The following is a 17,023-nucleotide window of genomic DNA, read 5'->3' on the forward strand; positions in this document are numbered from 1 at the left end:
TGTCTATTGTGATAAGAACTAAGTTCATAATTTTTAAACACTTTATTATTTTGCAAATAAATGAATACAGGGCACACCCATAGGAAAACGGCTATCTAACGGATTTAATGAGCCAATTACAGTTTCACAGTGCTAGCCATGTGTACTTACACCTGCACAGCTTAATCTGTGAGTCAAGCATATGCTACTGGCAGGATCAACAAGGTAGCCGAGGCATTGTGGGTTTTCTAAACAGGGGTCAGAGCAGTCACTGTCGCTTTTCATATTGTATTATTATTTTGTACAGAGCAAAATATAGTAAGAAGAGAGGTGGGAAACTTACCCCACTGACTCATTTAGCTGTGTATGTAATCTTATCATCAAGCATTGAGCTCTGTAAACATTATGCATTTTCATTAACCCCTTAACACCAGTGGGATTTATTACCTCGGGGGTAAAAAGCTTTCAATATCATGTGACCGCTGCCATTGGCTCTAATGACAGTCACATTATCAAGGAGTCTGTCCGATATGCTCTGGATCAGAAGTAGTGGCCAATAGCTGTTGGTGACAGCTTGATCAATGTGCAGGGAGCGTATACACATTGTGCGGCTGACAATGTAGACATGTGAACTTGAGTCTAGAGCTGTATCTGCCAGCTGGAAGTTATAAATATAAAAGGCCATAATAAATATATCATATGTACAATTTTTTAATTAAAAACATATTATAAATTACCTATTTCTGTTTGTCCTGCGCATAATAAGAAGGCATAGAAAATAGGTCATAATATGCTATACATTTTCATTAACTATTTATACATTTTATAACATGTAAAATACATGCATACATAGTATACATGGTACTATGAAGTGGCTGACTGAACAAAAAAAGACATAGCCATAGGGTGCACCTAGAAAAGCGTGTGATTTAAAATGGGGCCCTAGCAATATGGTGTACATAACATAATTTATAAAGTCTCAATATGTAAATTATATATGTTTAAGGGAAGAAAATAGCAGTAGGGCTAGACAATTTTATAGATTTCAATGATCAGAACATTTGCAGGGAAAATCTTTGCATTTGATTTTATAAATGACTATTGTATCATATATTCTAGCTGTCAAAATCAAGAAGACACTTAAAAACCAGACTGTGACAGAGACACAAGATGCTATATTCAGTGTGGAACTTACTCACCCTGATGTTAAGGGTGCCCAGTGGATTAAAAATGGAATTGAACTGGAATCCAATAACAAGTATGAAATCACAGTTGATGGAACAGTGCACACTTTAAGAGTCAAAAAATGTGTTGTCCCAGACGAGTCCGTTTACAGCTTCAAGCTTGGCAAAATTGGAGCAAATGCAAGACTTCATGTTGAAAGTAAGTCACTTAAGTTCAAGGGAGTGTTCTGAAAAAATGGAAATCTCCTGTCTGTTAGGTCTCTCTCAACTTCAGAGAAGGGATTTCCAGATATCACCTGCTACTTAATAGGGTGTGTTGAATGACTGTAAAGCAAAACATATCGGTTGTGTTCCAGTCCTCCAATCTATGTAAAGAATGCAACCAGAAGGGATGCCACCATTATATATATATACATATATATACATATATATATATATATATATATATATATATATATATATATATATATATATATATATATATATAGTATCCTCTATACTAGATTCCATACTAGCGCGGGAATACCCATTATTTTTATTTCACCATTATCTAATTGATGCTGAGGAGAGTGAAAATATTTTCAGATTACTATGTTGAAAAGGCTACAATCAAACAGGAGATTCCATACTTCTTGAAATTCTTTTTAAAAGTTTAGATCATTTTTACAAATAGAACAGCACAATCTGATGAAATGAATTCAGTCCATTCATTTGTCTACATGTAAAAGACTAAAAAAATAATTGTTAGTGCATGCTGTAATTAAGCTTTATATTTTATTTTCCAGCTGTTAAAATCATTAAAAAACCCAAGGATGTAACAGCTCTAGAAAATACACCAGCTACATTTGAACTCAGTGTTTCCCATGACACTGTGCCAGTGAAATGGCTTTTCAAGAATGTGGAGCTGAAACCAAGTGATAAGCATCAGATTGTATCAGAGCGTAAAGTCCACAAACTCGTCTTCCAGAACGTAACTGCTGAAGATGCAGGAGAATACATTGCAGTGGTCGGACAGCTGGAATGCAAAGCTAAACTTTTTGTTGAGAGTAAGCACATTTTAGTTATTATATTCCGTCACAATTTCTCTAATATGCTATCTTTAGTAACACAAACCTTTAAAAAGCCAAATGTTTCATGTGTGTAGAGATTGTAATCAGGTCTTGTAATCAGTTGATACCCTTTCTGTGCTGCCTTTTGCTGCAGGAATATTGCCCTTGTAAGGAATTCTCAAATATTCTGTGTAAGTGAAATTGACTTCCAGAACTTTCTGCCATGTTAAATTAATCCATTTTTTTTGTTCTCCTTCAGCATTACATATTACAAAGACTATGAAGAACATTGAAGTCCCTGAAACCAAAACAGCCTCATTCCAGTGTGAGGTGTCTCATTTCAATGTTCCATCCATATGGCTGAAGAATGGAGTTGAAATTGAAATAAGCGAGAAGTTTAAGATTGTGGTTCAGGGTAAACTTCATCAATTGATCATCATGAACACAAGTAGTGAAGATTCTGCTGAGTACACCTTTGTTTGTGGAAATGACAAAGTCAGCGCAACTCTAACTGTGAAACGTATGTATGATTTGAAAGGAAACTAATATCCATTTTAGTTACATACTTATACAATTTCACAATAACAAAACATTGTCAACCAAATGCTTAATTGTATTCTAATAGCCATAATGATACTATTCAACACTTGTTACTACCATTATCATTATTTATTGCATCTGTTGTTTGTAACTGAAACAGAATTTTAGTGCACTAAGTGTAAAAAAATGATGTAGGCTGCCATTGCTGGGCTTCTTTTGAAAATGCTAGTCGCTAGAAGATGCTTTGCATTGTCTGAGTCACTGGCCAGGAGCATATATAATAATAAAGAATTATGATACTCATTTATAGCATGCATGGTCTGGGTCTTACTTAAAAGTATAGAAGTCGAACACAGCTAACTAGCGTTCTCAGATAGAGGCAAACTGTAAATCCGTTTTATCAAATTATGGAGGTCACAAGGTGATAAAAAATAATGTTTTTTTTAAAGCTAAACATTAGGTTAACAAATAAACTTGAATGCATATACAGTACATTGATTGCTTTACATATTAACCACCTCAATACTGGGCCTATTCTGGCACTTCTCTCCTTCATATAAAAATCATATTTTTTTTGCTAGAAAATTACTCAGAACCCCCAAACATTATATATATATATTTTTCTAGCAGATACTCTAGGGAATAAAGTGGCGGTCATTGCAACTTTTTATCTCACACGGTATTTGCGCAATCATTTTTCAAATGCCCTTTTTTGAAAAAAAAAAACGGTTTCATGAATTAAAAGATAACAAAACAGTAAAGTTAGGCCAATTTTTTTGTATAATGTGAAAGATGATGTTACGCCGAGTAAATAGATACCTAAATTGTCACGCTTTAAAATTGCGCACACTCATGGAATGGTGCCAAACTTCGGTACTTAAAAATCTCCATAGGCGACATTTAATTTTTTTTACAGGTTACCAGTTTAGAGTCACAGAGGAGATTTAGTGCTAGAATTGTTGCACACGCTCTAACGCACGTGGCGATGCCTCACATGTGTGGTTTAAACGGCGTTTACATATGTGGACGGGACTTACGTGTGTGTTCGCTTCTGAGCGCGAGCTACCGGGGACAGGGGCGTTTTAAAAAAAATATAATTTTTTTTTTACTTACTTTTTTTATTTTTACAACGTTTTTTACATTTTTTTTGATCAATTTTATTCCTATTACAAGGAATGTTTACATTCCTTGTAATAGGAATAAAATTGATCAAAAAAATCAAGGAATCATTGTAACAGGTCCTCTTTATGGAGAGATGCATGGTCAATAAGACCCCACATCTCTCCTCCAGGCTTGAAAGCATGAGATTGTGAAAAAAATCACCGATCTCATGCCGACAGCCGCGATTGCGACTTTGTTTACTTCCAGGTACCCGGGTGTGATGTCATAACGCTGCGCCCGGGCCTCCGACGGTCATAGAAAATCTCTATCCTCGTAATACGGGGCAGGCCGGTTCGTTCTCCGGCCCCCCGATGGCACGGGAGAGCCCGGAGAAGCACCGGATGGCGGCGGGAGGGGGGATGTGCCCTCCCATCGCCTATAAGAATGATCAAGTGGTGGAACTGCCGTTATGATCATTCTTATGGTGCGCAGAATCGCCGGCTGAAAAGAAGGATATCTGAATAATGCCTGTAGCTGCAGGTATCCTTCAGATATCCCCCCTCAATACCAGGACATCATATGACAGCATGCGGTATTGAGGTGGTAAAGTATTTGTAATTCTGTTCAGCCAGTCTTGTGATAGGTGCTGCTGCAGAGAGCAGTATAGCAAGATTGTAAACCATCTGGGCAATATAGCAAAGTCCCGACTTCCGTACTCACCCAGACTATGGTATTTAATGAAAGAGCAGAACACAGACTGATAAGGTTATCCTCTTGCTGTTATCTCCTGTAAGCTGTTTTGTGCAAAGCAAAAAGAGCCCTGACTGGCTTGAAGTGCTGTCCCTTCCTTTTCTAGTCGCATTATTTTTTCTAAGGGGTTGCAAGAAGCTGCTATTAAGATAGATTAATGTACTTAGGTTACTTTTAGGTAAAAGAAAACAAATGATATTTTAGAGAATTTTATTTTAGAGAATGCATAATCGGATTAAATGGTGTTTGTATGTGACTGGAGTTTAGCTTTAATATGAATGCCTAACTATTTTGGCTGCTTAAAGAAAGTGGGTTAATGAAAACTGGTTAGCTCATGCTTTTAGCGTTTACACTAAAGCCCCATACACACAGGCCGAATGTCAGGAGACAACAGTTGGTTAAAAAAAAACGGCCAACATTCGGCCCGTGTGTATGTCAGTCTGTCCGACAGAAGCTGGCCGTTCAGAAAACCAGCATCCAACCGACTCCCGATCAGCACTCTCAGCCAATAGCAGAGAGCGCTGATCTGAGTTTTCTTTCAGGGGGCCGTCCCCCTGTAAGAACACAACAGCTCAGTGGGGAAGATCGCTGGACTAACTATGCATTCTTGGTACAGTGGCTCCAATTGGAGCTGTCAGTTTTTTTTGTGCAACTATAGTGTGTACCTGGCTTAATGTGAACCCAGAAGTGTTATTTGAATTGAACTAATGAGATTTGATGCTAAAATGAAATCTCTGTTTGACTTTTACAGCTATTCTGATTACATCCATGTTGAAAGATATAAATGCTGAAGAAAAAGATACCATTACCTTTGAAGTGACTGTAAACCATGAAGGCATCACTTTTAAATGGTTAAAGAATGGTGTTGAAATCAAATCTACAGACCGCTGCCAGATAAAAGCCAAACAATATTCTCATTCCCTTACTATAAGAAATGTCCACTTTGGTGATGCTGCAGAATACAGCTTTGTTGCCGGAAATGCAGTCTCTAAAGCTACCTTATATGTTGAAGGTATAATACTTTTCAAAAAGAAAAACTTTTAAACATTGTATATTTATTTTTATAAGAAAAACAAATGACTAACCATCTATGATCTTGTTTCACTTTACCCACAAACATCAACTATTTTGAAAATTAATTCATCTTCTCTGTTGCTCTCTAGCTCGCCATATTGAATTCAGGAAACCAATTAAGGAAATTAAAGTTCTTGAAAAGAAGAGAGCAACATTTGAGTGTGAAATTTCTGAACCTGACTTGCTTGTTCAGTGGATGAAAGATGGCCAAGAACTTCAGATTACTGACAGGTATGTGTTTTCTTTCCACATGTGATAATCATTCTGTGGTGATATAACAATTACTTTTCAACAGGTTCAGTGCAGTAGAATTTTATTTTTATTATTATTTATTTTTTATATTCAGGGTGAAGATTCAGAGTGAAAGATATGTTCACCGTCTTGTGATTTCCTCTGCTCGCATGTCTGATGCTGGGCAGTACTCTGTGGTTGCTGGTGGAAACATGTCCACAGCGAGCTTACATGTTGAAGGCCGTGATGTCCGCATCACATCCACTCGCAGAGAAGTTCAGGTAATTGTTTTTATAGGCATTTATCAATATTATATTACCTCAAAAAACAATACTTTGTCCACATGACACAAGATAATACTTTAATGTTAAAAGTCACATTTCCTAGCGATTGCAAAGCTGTAACAAATTTCTTTTTTTAGAATGTTTTTTATATTTAGTTAAATGTTATTATTTTCAGGCTGTTGAGAGACAGAGAGCTGTGGTTGAGTTTGAGGTCAATGAGGATGATGTAGATGGCCGCTGGTTAAAGGATGGCATCGATATAAACTTCCATGTTGAGGAACGGTATGAGTACATTGTGGAAAGACGCGTGCATCGCATAAGCATCACCGAAACCAGGATCAGTGACAGTGGAGAATACACTTTCTTGGCTGGAAGAAATAGGAGCTCCGTAACACTGTATGTGAATGGTGAGTAATAATGTATCTCAAAAATGAATATCCACTTTAGGGAAATAAACATTTTTGTTGGGCTATTAAAGGTATGGTTCACATAATTTCCTAAGAATAAATATTAGGTCAATGAAGAAGCATTCAACTTTGCTAAATAAATCATTTAAAACAATAATAGTAGTGTCAGTTGTCAGTAATCAGTTGTCACTATATGACTCATTAACAGAGGTTTGCTCTTGTTAACAGCTCCAGAGCCTCCTGTTATAATACAAAAGCTGGAGGATGTGCAAGTGGAATCTGGCAAACCAGCTCGCTTCTGTACTGTAGTGACTGGTAAGCCACAACCAACCGTCGCTTGGTTCAAAGATTCAACAAAGCTGTCTCCTGGTTTCAAGTCCAAGTTTCTTCATGATGGACAAGAATATACACTATTGCTCATTGAGGCTTTCCCTGAAGATGCTGCTCTGTACACATGTGAAGCCAGTAATGATTCTGGAATGGCCAGCACCTCTGCAACGCTTACAGTTGAAGGTATGGTACATTTAAAAATTATAAAATAAAATATATAAGCACCAGTTTGTATTTTCGGTATGTATTTTTATCCTAGTTGTTGTAGATTTTGTCTTGAATTAAGACATCCTTAAAGCCATTCCTATCAGAAAAACAGAAATGGAAGGCCCGCACACCTAGTACATTACCAGAGATAATTTAATAATAAAGATGTTTTTAGTATAAAAGTGGGTACTCACAAAATGCAACTGACAAAAGGCCATAAACACAGTGCATGAACATGCACAGAACACAGGGTACAGCTAGCTCTGAGGAAGGGGGTGTGCCCCCGAAACACGTTAGCTGTACCCTGTGTTCTGTGCATGTCCATGCACTGTGTTTATGGCCCTTTGTCAGTTGCATTTTGTGAGTACTCACTTTTATTCTAAAAACATTTTTATTATTAAATTATCTCTGGTAATGCACTAGGTGTGCGCGCCTTCCATTTCTGTTTTTCTTTTAGTTCCTTTTGGATTACCCCATCTGAGGAAGGAAGCATCCACCTAGTTTTTGGATACCATATATACCTTTTATACCACCATTTTATCTGATATCTGTTACATCACACCTTGGAAGACCTATTAGCGCTGGAAGTGATTGTGTTTTTTCCATTCCTATCAGACCCTGGTTAATGTGATTTGGTTGTAGTGGATTTTATGCAGAAAGGGGGCCCTCGTACTTTTTTAATGTACTGTGAGGTTTGTTAAAATAGAGTTAGATGCATTTGTTAAAATGTAATTAGATGCAGGTGCTATACCTCTAGGCCATGTAGACTGCATTGTTGATATCCTTACATCCTGGGTTAATTGCAGGACACTTCCTTCTAGCATCTGAAGAGCAAATGTGCTTGCTGTTTCAAAAGCTGCACATGCACAATGCATGTTCTCTCTGCCTATCCCAGCATCGGCTGAGCTCAGCTTTGGAGAGAGGTGGAGAGTGAGCACTCACTGTGCATGCTTGGCTTTTGAAAAAGGAAGTACTCTTGCTCCTGCATTGGTAGAGGTGAGTGCCAATGGTTGTTGTGTCCTGCAGAATACAGAATGTAAGAATGTCAACAATGGAGTATTTTGGCTTAAGTCTGCTTGGGGGACAAAAATGCAGGTATGACATGTTCATTTGAGTATAATGTGACAAAGTGCATGGTGCTTTTATACTACTGCCACCCCTTGTCTGCTTGAGCCAGTTTCCGTAAAATGTAAACTTAGCCTTGAGAAAGTCCCTCCAATTTTTTTTATCAGCATGTGACTTTGGTCTTTTTTATTCCTTCTGTTCTTATAATGACATAAATAGCATTATAGTGGTGGTTTCTTACATTATAAAATCAAGCTTGATTAAAAATATCTGTTACATGTTATCAGAATTGCAAATATGTATACACTTGACTTAACAGTACATGTGTTGTGAATAATTTTGCTTCATTTTTTTTAGTTCCAGAAGTTGTGTCCCCAGATCTAGAGGCACCAGCTTACCCCCCCGAGATCATTACACCTCTTCGGGATACAATCACTGCTGAAGGCCAGCCTGCAATCTTCCAGTGTCGTGTCTCTGGCACAGGTTTGTTCAATATTCAGTAACAGAATAATAATACCTAATATTTATAGCCTTATTATGTGGTGAGTGATGCAATTACTTCAGAATTCAAGAAGAGGTATTACAATTTACTTATGAATTGCATTATAAGATTATTACTTGCTAAAGTTTTATATCTTTTGTAATGCTCTCTTCTTTTGCCATAACACAGATTTGAAGGTCTCCTGGTACAGCAAAGACAAAGAGATCAAGCCATCTCGCTTCTTTAAAATGACTCAGTTTGAAGACACGTATCAACTTGGGATTGCAGAAGCCTATGCCGAAGATGAAGGCACCTACATTTTTGCAGCAAGCAATTCTCTTGGTCAAGTCTCTTGCACTGCAAATCTGAGACTGGAAGGTAATTACATGACAGGTGTTATTAGTGTAATATATACAGTATATATGTAGACATTTAACAACCTGTGCTAATATAGTCTTTGTCTTTCATTGACAACCAAGTCCACTAATGGAATCTTTGTCTTTAGTTAAAGTATACATATTCTTGTCCAGAATATGGAATAGTCACATCATTTTCCTTCTCCATTGTCAGTGTTACTTTTCTTGTCTACTGTCATTTCATTTCATTTCATTTTCCTTTCTTTTCTATTCTCTGCTATGCACTCTTATCCCTCATTTAATCACATCTTCTTGATTGTATATATCAAAGGTGCAGTCTTTCTGTGTCACACGAAAGCCAAAACAAAAAGGCAAACGTGGAACTCATTTATAAATGATTTGCTAAAAAAAACATAATATAATGTTAAAGGAAATTCCATCCTTAGTGTCAACATCAACATTTTTAGATCAATTCTACTCATACGCTGCTACTGCATGGGAAAACTTTGCATATCTCCTCTCTGACCTCAGTCTTTGCCTGATTGCAGAGCACTCCATGGAGCAGAAAAAACATTCCAGTGTGATGGGATTTTGGAAATCCGGAGGTCTTTATTGAAGTTTTAAGTTATACAACAATCATTGCAAATCGCCTTCACAGTTTTCACATATTTTTACTTACACATAGGGCCCCTTATCAGTAAGCACAAATGTGCAAAATAAATCAAGGCATTTTGTGATGATTGCTGGTAACTTATTCTTTCATGAAAAGTTTAATGTTTTTTTGAATGCCTTGGAACTGGACTATTTTCTGTACTCTGGAACAACATTTTTAGCTATGTTTGCCTACACATACTTTGTATGATTGTAATTTGGTATACTAGGGTTGCCTCAGTCATAATAGTTTACATACATTTTAATCCATATTGTTGCAATAATTTACACATGAATAAAATCTAATGTTTTAAATAAAGTTTGACATGCTTCTTTTTAGGCCTTAAACATTATGTGGATATAACAACCGATTCCCAGTGGCAGATTACTTCGCCTGGGTCATTTAAGAAGGAAGTGGTTGCTCAAATTCCTGTCTTCATCCAGCCTATTTCTAGTTGTGCTGTACAGAGTGGGGAAACAGTACGTTTTGTAGCAAGAGTTTCCAGCTTGCCAAAGCCAGAAATTCGGTGGTTTCACAACCAAAAGGCCATTTTTTCATCAAAAAATATTGTCTTTCATTTTGATGAGTCTACAAATACTGCTATACTTATTATAGTTGATGCATTCATAGAGCATGCTGGGATTTATACTTGCAAAGCAAGAAATAGTGCTGGTGAAGTCTCCTGTGCAGCTACCTTAACAGTAACTTCTGAAGGTAAAGCCCTGCCTTCTAGTGCAGTTTATTTTGAGACTGTCGTATACACTCTTACTAACATTTTCCACTCTACTTCTATTTTGTTCACCTCCTGTTTTGGGAAGTTTTCCATTTTACTTGCACTATGTCACCTCTTGTTTTGCCTAGTTTATCACCTACATACCACCAATTGTACTACAGAACATTTTTAACCTCTTCACTTCACAAGCCTCCTTTCCTGCATTAGTATTTCTAAGTATCTAGAACATCACCTAAAGCATATCACTGCACTGTTGTTGGAAAACATTTTTGATTTGAACCTACGGTGCAGTAAAGTTAAGCAAACGAGCCAACTTTAGTTAAATTATCTAACATATCAAAATTATTTCAATCCAGTAGTCAAGCAGGTGTCACTCTTACTTTGGATCAATAAAGAACATTCTTTGTCAGAATTTTGGAAAGCGACAACGAAAGAAGATGCAACCTTCTGTGTCAGCATGAATTTCCAATTCTTCATCCTTTGTCATTTTTTTGTAAACCAGCATGCAAGTTGGCATGCGTTATTCTCAAGTGATCTGTTTACGTCTTCTTGATCAACCTATTTGTTTTTATCATAAGGACCAATGGACAATTTAGTTGTTAATTTTCTTTTTTTGTTTTACTTGATTACACAGTGCAATCCGTAGTTAGTCAAAGCTTTACAAGTTCTGCGAAAAGTGTAACAGAATCTGTCAGCACCCAGTCAGTATCAGAAGCCACAGTATATTTAAAAGAATTTAAATCAGCTCAAGCAGAAGCTGTACAGGTTTTTGAAAGCGTTTCTGAAAGCTCTACTGTAACAGCATCATCCTTAATGAAAACAGAAGAAAACTTCAAAGAGACCATCACCCAAACTTCAAAAGAACAGGTTTCTGAAACTGAATCTGAGGTGCATGAAGACAGTGATGAAGCACCAAAGATATTGCTGAAACTCCATGACATGACTGTGAAGGTTGGAGAAGTAGCCCAGTTTATCTGTGCTGTGCAAGAAGGCAATTTGGAAGTTACCTGGAAACATGAAAACCAAACCATAGAAGACACAACAAGAGTGAAAACATCTCAAAATGGAAATGTTATGTTGCTTACTATAGAGAATGTTCAGTTGACAGATCAAGGCACATACAGTTGTACAGTTTCTAACGCCTTTGGAGAGAAGACAACTACTGCAGTACTAACCGTAGAAGGTGGCTATTTTAATATTGCTGTTTTAGAATGCTCCAGATAAAAATGATGATGGTTTCTTGTCACCTTGTTTGACTTTGTTTGGTTATTCTTACAATGAAATACCAAATAATTATCAAACCGAAAAGATCTGTATAGAGGAGGCCCCTATAACTTAATTTATTTGTAGAATGAAAAAGCTATAGCAATTACTAAACATGTCTGATACCTTTAGAATTAGCTGATAATAACTGCATGGCAAATAATCAACTTACTTAGACTGTTGTAACAGTTAGGGCCAAAACTTACTAAAGAATCATGTTTAATTTTAGTTTCACTTCTTTTTTTTTACTATAGCTTTGGACTAAAGACTAAATTACTTTGAGTTCCAATACTTTTTGAATATATTTTATAATTATAAAGTTAGATTAGCTATTTATTTATTTATCTATATATACTGCATACAGTGGATATAAAAAGTCTACACACCTCTGTTACAATGTCAGGTTTCTGTGATGTAAAAAAATGAGACAAAGATAAATCATTTCAGAACTTTTTCTACCTTTAAATGTTGTCCTATAAACTGTACGGCTCAATTGCAAAACAAACTGAAATCTTTTAGGTGGAGGGAAGTAAAAATAAAAAGATGAAATAATATGGTTGCATAAGTGTGCACACTCTCAAACTAATACTTTGTTGAAGCACCTATTGCTTTTATTATATCACTCAGTCTTTTTGGGTATGAGTCCATCAGCATGGCACATCTTGACTTGGCAATATTTGCCAACTCTTCTTTGCAGAAACACTCCAAATCTGTCAGATTTCGAGGGCATCTCCTGTGCACAGCCCTCTTCAGATCACCCCACAGATTTTCAATCAGATTTAGGTCTGGACTCTATCTGGGCAATTCCAAAACTTTAATTTTCTTCTGGTGAGGCCATTCCTTTTTGGATTTGGATGTATGCTTTGGGTCATTGTCATGCTGAAAGATCCTCTTCATGTTCATATTTCTAGCAGAAGTCTGAAGGTCTTGTGCCAATACTGACTGGTATTTGGAACTGTACATAGTTCCCTCTACCTTGATTAGGGCCCCTGTTCCAGCTGAAGAAAAACAGCCCCAAAACATGATGCTTCCACCATCATGCTTCACTGTGGGTATGATGTTCTTTTGGTGAAATGCGGTGTTGTTTTTGTGCCAAACATATCTTTTGGCCAAAAAGTTCAACCTTGGTTTCATCAGACCATAACACATTTTCCCACATGCTTTTGGGAGACTTCAGATATATTTTTGCAAAATTTAGCCGGCTTGGATGTTATTCTTCGTAAGAAAATGCTTCTGTCTTGCCACTCTACCCTATAGCCCAGACATATAAAGAATACGGAAGATTGTTGTCACATGTACCACACAGCCAGGACTTGCCAGATATTCCTGCAGCTTCTTTAATGTTGCTGTAGGCCTCTTGGCAGCCTCCCTGACAATTTTTCTTGTCTTTTCATCAATTTTGGAGGGGCATCCAGATCTTGGTAATGTCACTGTTGTGCCATATTTTCTCCACTTGATGATGACTGTCTTCACTGTGTTCAATGGTATATCCAATGCCTTGGAAATTACGTTGTACTCTTCTCCTGACTGATAGCCTTTCACAATGAGATCCCTCTGATGCTTTGGAAGCTCTCTATGGACCATGGCCTTTGCTGTAGGATAGGACTAAGAAAATGTCAGGAAAGACCTACTAGAACAGCTGAATTTTCTTTGGGGTTAATCAGAGGCACTTTAAATGATGGCAGGCGTGTACTGACTCCTAGTTAACATGGATTTGAATGTGATTGTTTAATGAACACATCTCCAGTTCCAAGAGGGTGTGCACACTTATGCAACCACATTTTTTTAATTATTATTATTATTATTATTTTTACTTACCCTCCCTAAAATATTTCAGTTTGTTTTTAAATCGAGTTGTAGGCCCGGATTCACAGACACTGGAGCATATTTATACCGCCGTAGCGTATCTCCTTTACGCTACGCCGACGCAGCACTTCCTCCCAAAGGTGCGCTGGGTTTCCAAGGCATAAGTCAACGTAAGTGGAAGTGGGCGTGAGCCATGCTAATGAGGCGTGACCACATGCAAATGATGGGCCGAGCGCCAGACAGATACGAATCGCCAACTGCGCATGCGCCATCCCGTGGGCGCATCTCAGTGCGCATGCTCACAATCACATCGGAACAACTGCCTAAGATAAGTCGGATCACTGCCTACGGCGTGAACGTAACCTACGCCTAGTCATATTCACGTCCTACGTAAACTACGTAAAATACATCGGCTTGTGTTCCCTGTTGCAGCCCTTTGCATGGATGCTGCTGAGTTACACCTCCTTTATGGGGCATAACTTTACGCCAGACGTATGACTTTACGCGCACTGCGTCGGCCGGACGTACGTTCGTGAATCGGCGTATCTCCCTCATTTGCATATGTGAATAGAAAATCAATGGGAGCGCCAAATACGTCCAGCGTAAATATGTGCCCACTCTACGACGGCGTAGGCAAGTTACGTCGGTCAGATGAAGCATATTTTCAGGCGTATCTTAGTTTCTGAGTCCAGCGCATAGATACGACGGCGCATATTTGCACTTACGCGGCGTATCTCGAGATACGTCGGCGCAAGTGCTTTGTGAATCCGGGCTGTACAGTTTACAGGTCACATTAAAGGTGGAAAAAGTTCTGAAATTATTTATCTTTGTCTAATTGTTTTACATCACAGAAACCTGACATTTTAACAAGGGTGTGTAGACTTTTTATATCCACTTTATATATATAATTTGTTTTAAGTTTTATTCTCAGTTACTTATTCTTTTCCCATAGGAGCATGATTTAAGCCACATTAGCTCCTTCAAACAATTTAGCCATTTATTATTATTTTTTCTTAAAGGGGTTGTAAAGGTAGAATTTTTTTTTCCTAAATAGCTTCTTTTACCTTAGTGCAATCCTCCTTCACTTACCTCATCCTTCCATTTTGCTTTTAAATGTCCTTATTTCTTCTGAAAATGCTCACTTCCTGTTCTTCTGTCTGTAACTCCACACAGTAATGCAAGGCTTTCTCCCTGGTGTGGAGTGTTGTGCTCGCCCCCTCCCTTGGACTACAGGAAAGTCAGGACGCTCTCTACGTTGCAGATAGAGAAAGGAGCTGTGTGTTAGTGATGTCCTGACTCTCCTGTATTCCAGTGGAGGGGTCGAGCATGACACTCCACACCCGGGAGAAAGCCTTTCATTACTGTGTGGAGTTACAGAAAGAAGAACAGGAAGTGAGGATTTCTCAGAAGAAATAAGGACATTTAAAAGCAAAATCGAAGGATGAGGTAAGTGAAGGAGGACTTTTTACCTTTACAACCCCTTTAAGTATTATACATGTAAGTTAAAAAATGGCCAGTCCTATACTTATAACTTGACTTTACATTGAATATACACAAAGTAACGACAGCAAATGGAAATATTAGGAACCATTGATTTCTTTTTTATATATACAAATTTACAATACTAACAACTGCCAGAAACAGCCAATCTAGTCGATCTTTGTCTGTACTAGTATGCACTGTATTCCCAAACCATCTCAACTAACACTTTCATAAATTTATTCTTGCCTAGCAGAAGAAGCCACCGCCAAGGCAGTAGCACAAATAACCATTGAATCAGATAGAAAAAGCTTTACAACTCATAAAGAAATTCAGATTAAGAGTTCTTATGAAGCCAAACAGGAGACCACCATGAAAACTTCCAGCCTATCAATAACTCCATCAAAAAGGCCACCAGGACCTGAGAGGCAAAAGAGCAAAGAATACTTTCCTGATGTCATACCTTATGAAGAACTCATAGACTCTTGTGCTGTAGTGCCAGCGTTTCTTGAAAAACTACCCCCAAAAACTTTTGTAAAGGAAGGCAAAGATGTCTCCCTCTTTTGCATTATAAAGGGCATTCCTGCTCCTTGTGTTATATGGCTCTTCAACAAACTTCTAGTTGATGAGTCGGCAACATGTCTTTTAAGAAATGATGGGTCGCTTTGCAGCTTAAAACTGTTGAAAATTGTTCCAAAGCAGAGTGGCATATACACATGCAAAATAGTTAATGCAGCAGGACAAGCTGAATGCAGCACTCATCTGACAGTGACAGGTTGGCAACTGCATGTTCTTTCCACCTATGAATACTTGCATATCACTGTATGCAATGGACGACAATATAAAAAATAGTTACATGTGACAATTAATTAAATTGTTTTCCACTTCAGTATGAGACATGTGAAGGCACGTTCAGATGCATTATATACATACACAGCATAGTATTTTTGGAGACTGACACATCCACCTTTGATATTTGGGTGCCAATACAACACTCCTTTAAGACTCCTATGGCATGTCTTTTATATGTTAGTGTGAGTGTAACTTGTATGTAACAGGAATGGGCAAATCTAATTTTCTGTTTGAAACTTTTTTTGTTAAAGACAGTCCAACCATTTATTTTTTAGCTTTTGGTGCAATGAACATTGCTTCATTGCTATCTGTGAAATCAGCATGAAGATTTCCCCTTTCGCCAAGTTTACCTGTAGCAGCCAAAGCTCTGCTGTAGTTCTTCTCTATGGAATGCATTTCATATATATTCCTATGATGAATTACCGGTAGCTAGGGGTGAAGTAGAAACTACATTAGGGCTTGCATTAATGTAGAATGCATTTGTCTTACATTTGAGATCATTCTGAAATTACTATTATTATTATACAGGATTTATATAATGATAACAGTTTGCGCAGCGTTTTTTAAACTTAAGGCAGATTTTACGGTTACCATACAACGGTTACTAAATAATATAAAATATGACTTTAATAGAGAGAGAAGCAGTTCACAAGCGAATAAAAGCCTGAGTAGTCTTATGATGCAGGATTAATTATTTGTAAACATCAATAAATTACATTTATTTTTGCAACATTATGGACATTAGAAACTAGATGTTTTTTGATTTGCTCATTGCTGTATTGTCAATCCAGTCTATGTCTTAAAAAAGTATAAATCTTATACTTGAAATGATAAGAAAACCTTAAAAATAAAAACAAAAACTGAAAATATATTTTTTTTTTACATAGCTCTGGAGAAAGTTCTTCAAGAAAGGATCGAACAACAGATTGAACTTGAAGTAAAAGGTATGTTAAAAGATAACTCATATTCTAAATGTCATATTGTTTATAAACTAGCCCATGTTTCGGGGAGCATCTGTGAAGCAAAGGTATTGTTTTCTGTTTTTTTTTATATATATATATAAAAGTCTTTTAAACTTGTAATTGAGATTTCTATTGTTGCAAAATGTGCATGAAGTTAGTTTTCTAGTGGATATAATTACATTTATGAATTAAACATTTCAGAAATCGATTAACATCATCATAAAACTTTCTCTTAAGA

The 17,023-nt window shown here is 37.1% G+C and overlaps 1 protein-coding gene across 1 annotated transcript in view; it reads left to right on the plus strand.

Annotated features, from left to right (window-relative positions):
- TTN (titin) overlaps positions 1-17,023 on the plus strand; it is a 326,833-nt gene that overhangs the window by 68,357 nt on the left and 241,453 nt on the right. Inside the window, 11 exon segments of the mRNA XM_040358499.1 lie at positions 1,099-1,362; positions 1,949-2,209; positions 2,472-2,732; positions 5,355-5,615; positions 5,767-5,908; positions 6,024-6,189; positions 6,368-6,599; positions 6,828-7,112; positions 8,559-8,684; positions 8,872-9,060; positions 16,711-16,767. Of these exon segments, the coding sequence (XP_040214433.1) occupies positions 1,099-1,362; positions 1,949-2,209; positions 2,472-2,732; positions 5,355-5,615; positions 5,767-5,908; positions 6,024-6,189; positions 6,368-6,599; positions 6,828-7,112; positions 8,559-8,684; positions 8,872-9,060; positions 16,711-16,767 (2,244 nt within the window).

Source organism: Rana temporaria, chromosome 6 (assembly GCF_905171775.1).
Source record: "Rana temporaria chromosome 6, aRanTem1.1, whole genome shotgun sequence".
Taxonomy (NCBI): domain Eukaryota; kingdom Metazoa; phylum Chordata; class Amphibia; order Anura; family Ranidae; genus Rana; species Rana temporaria.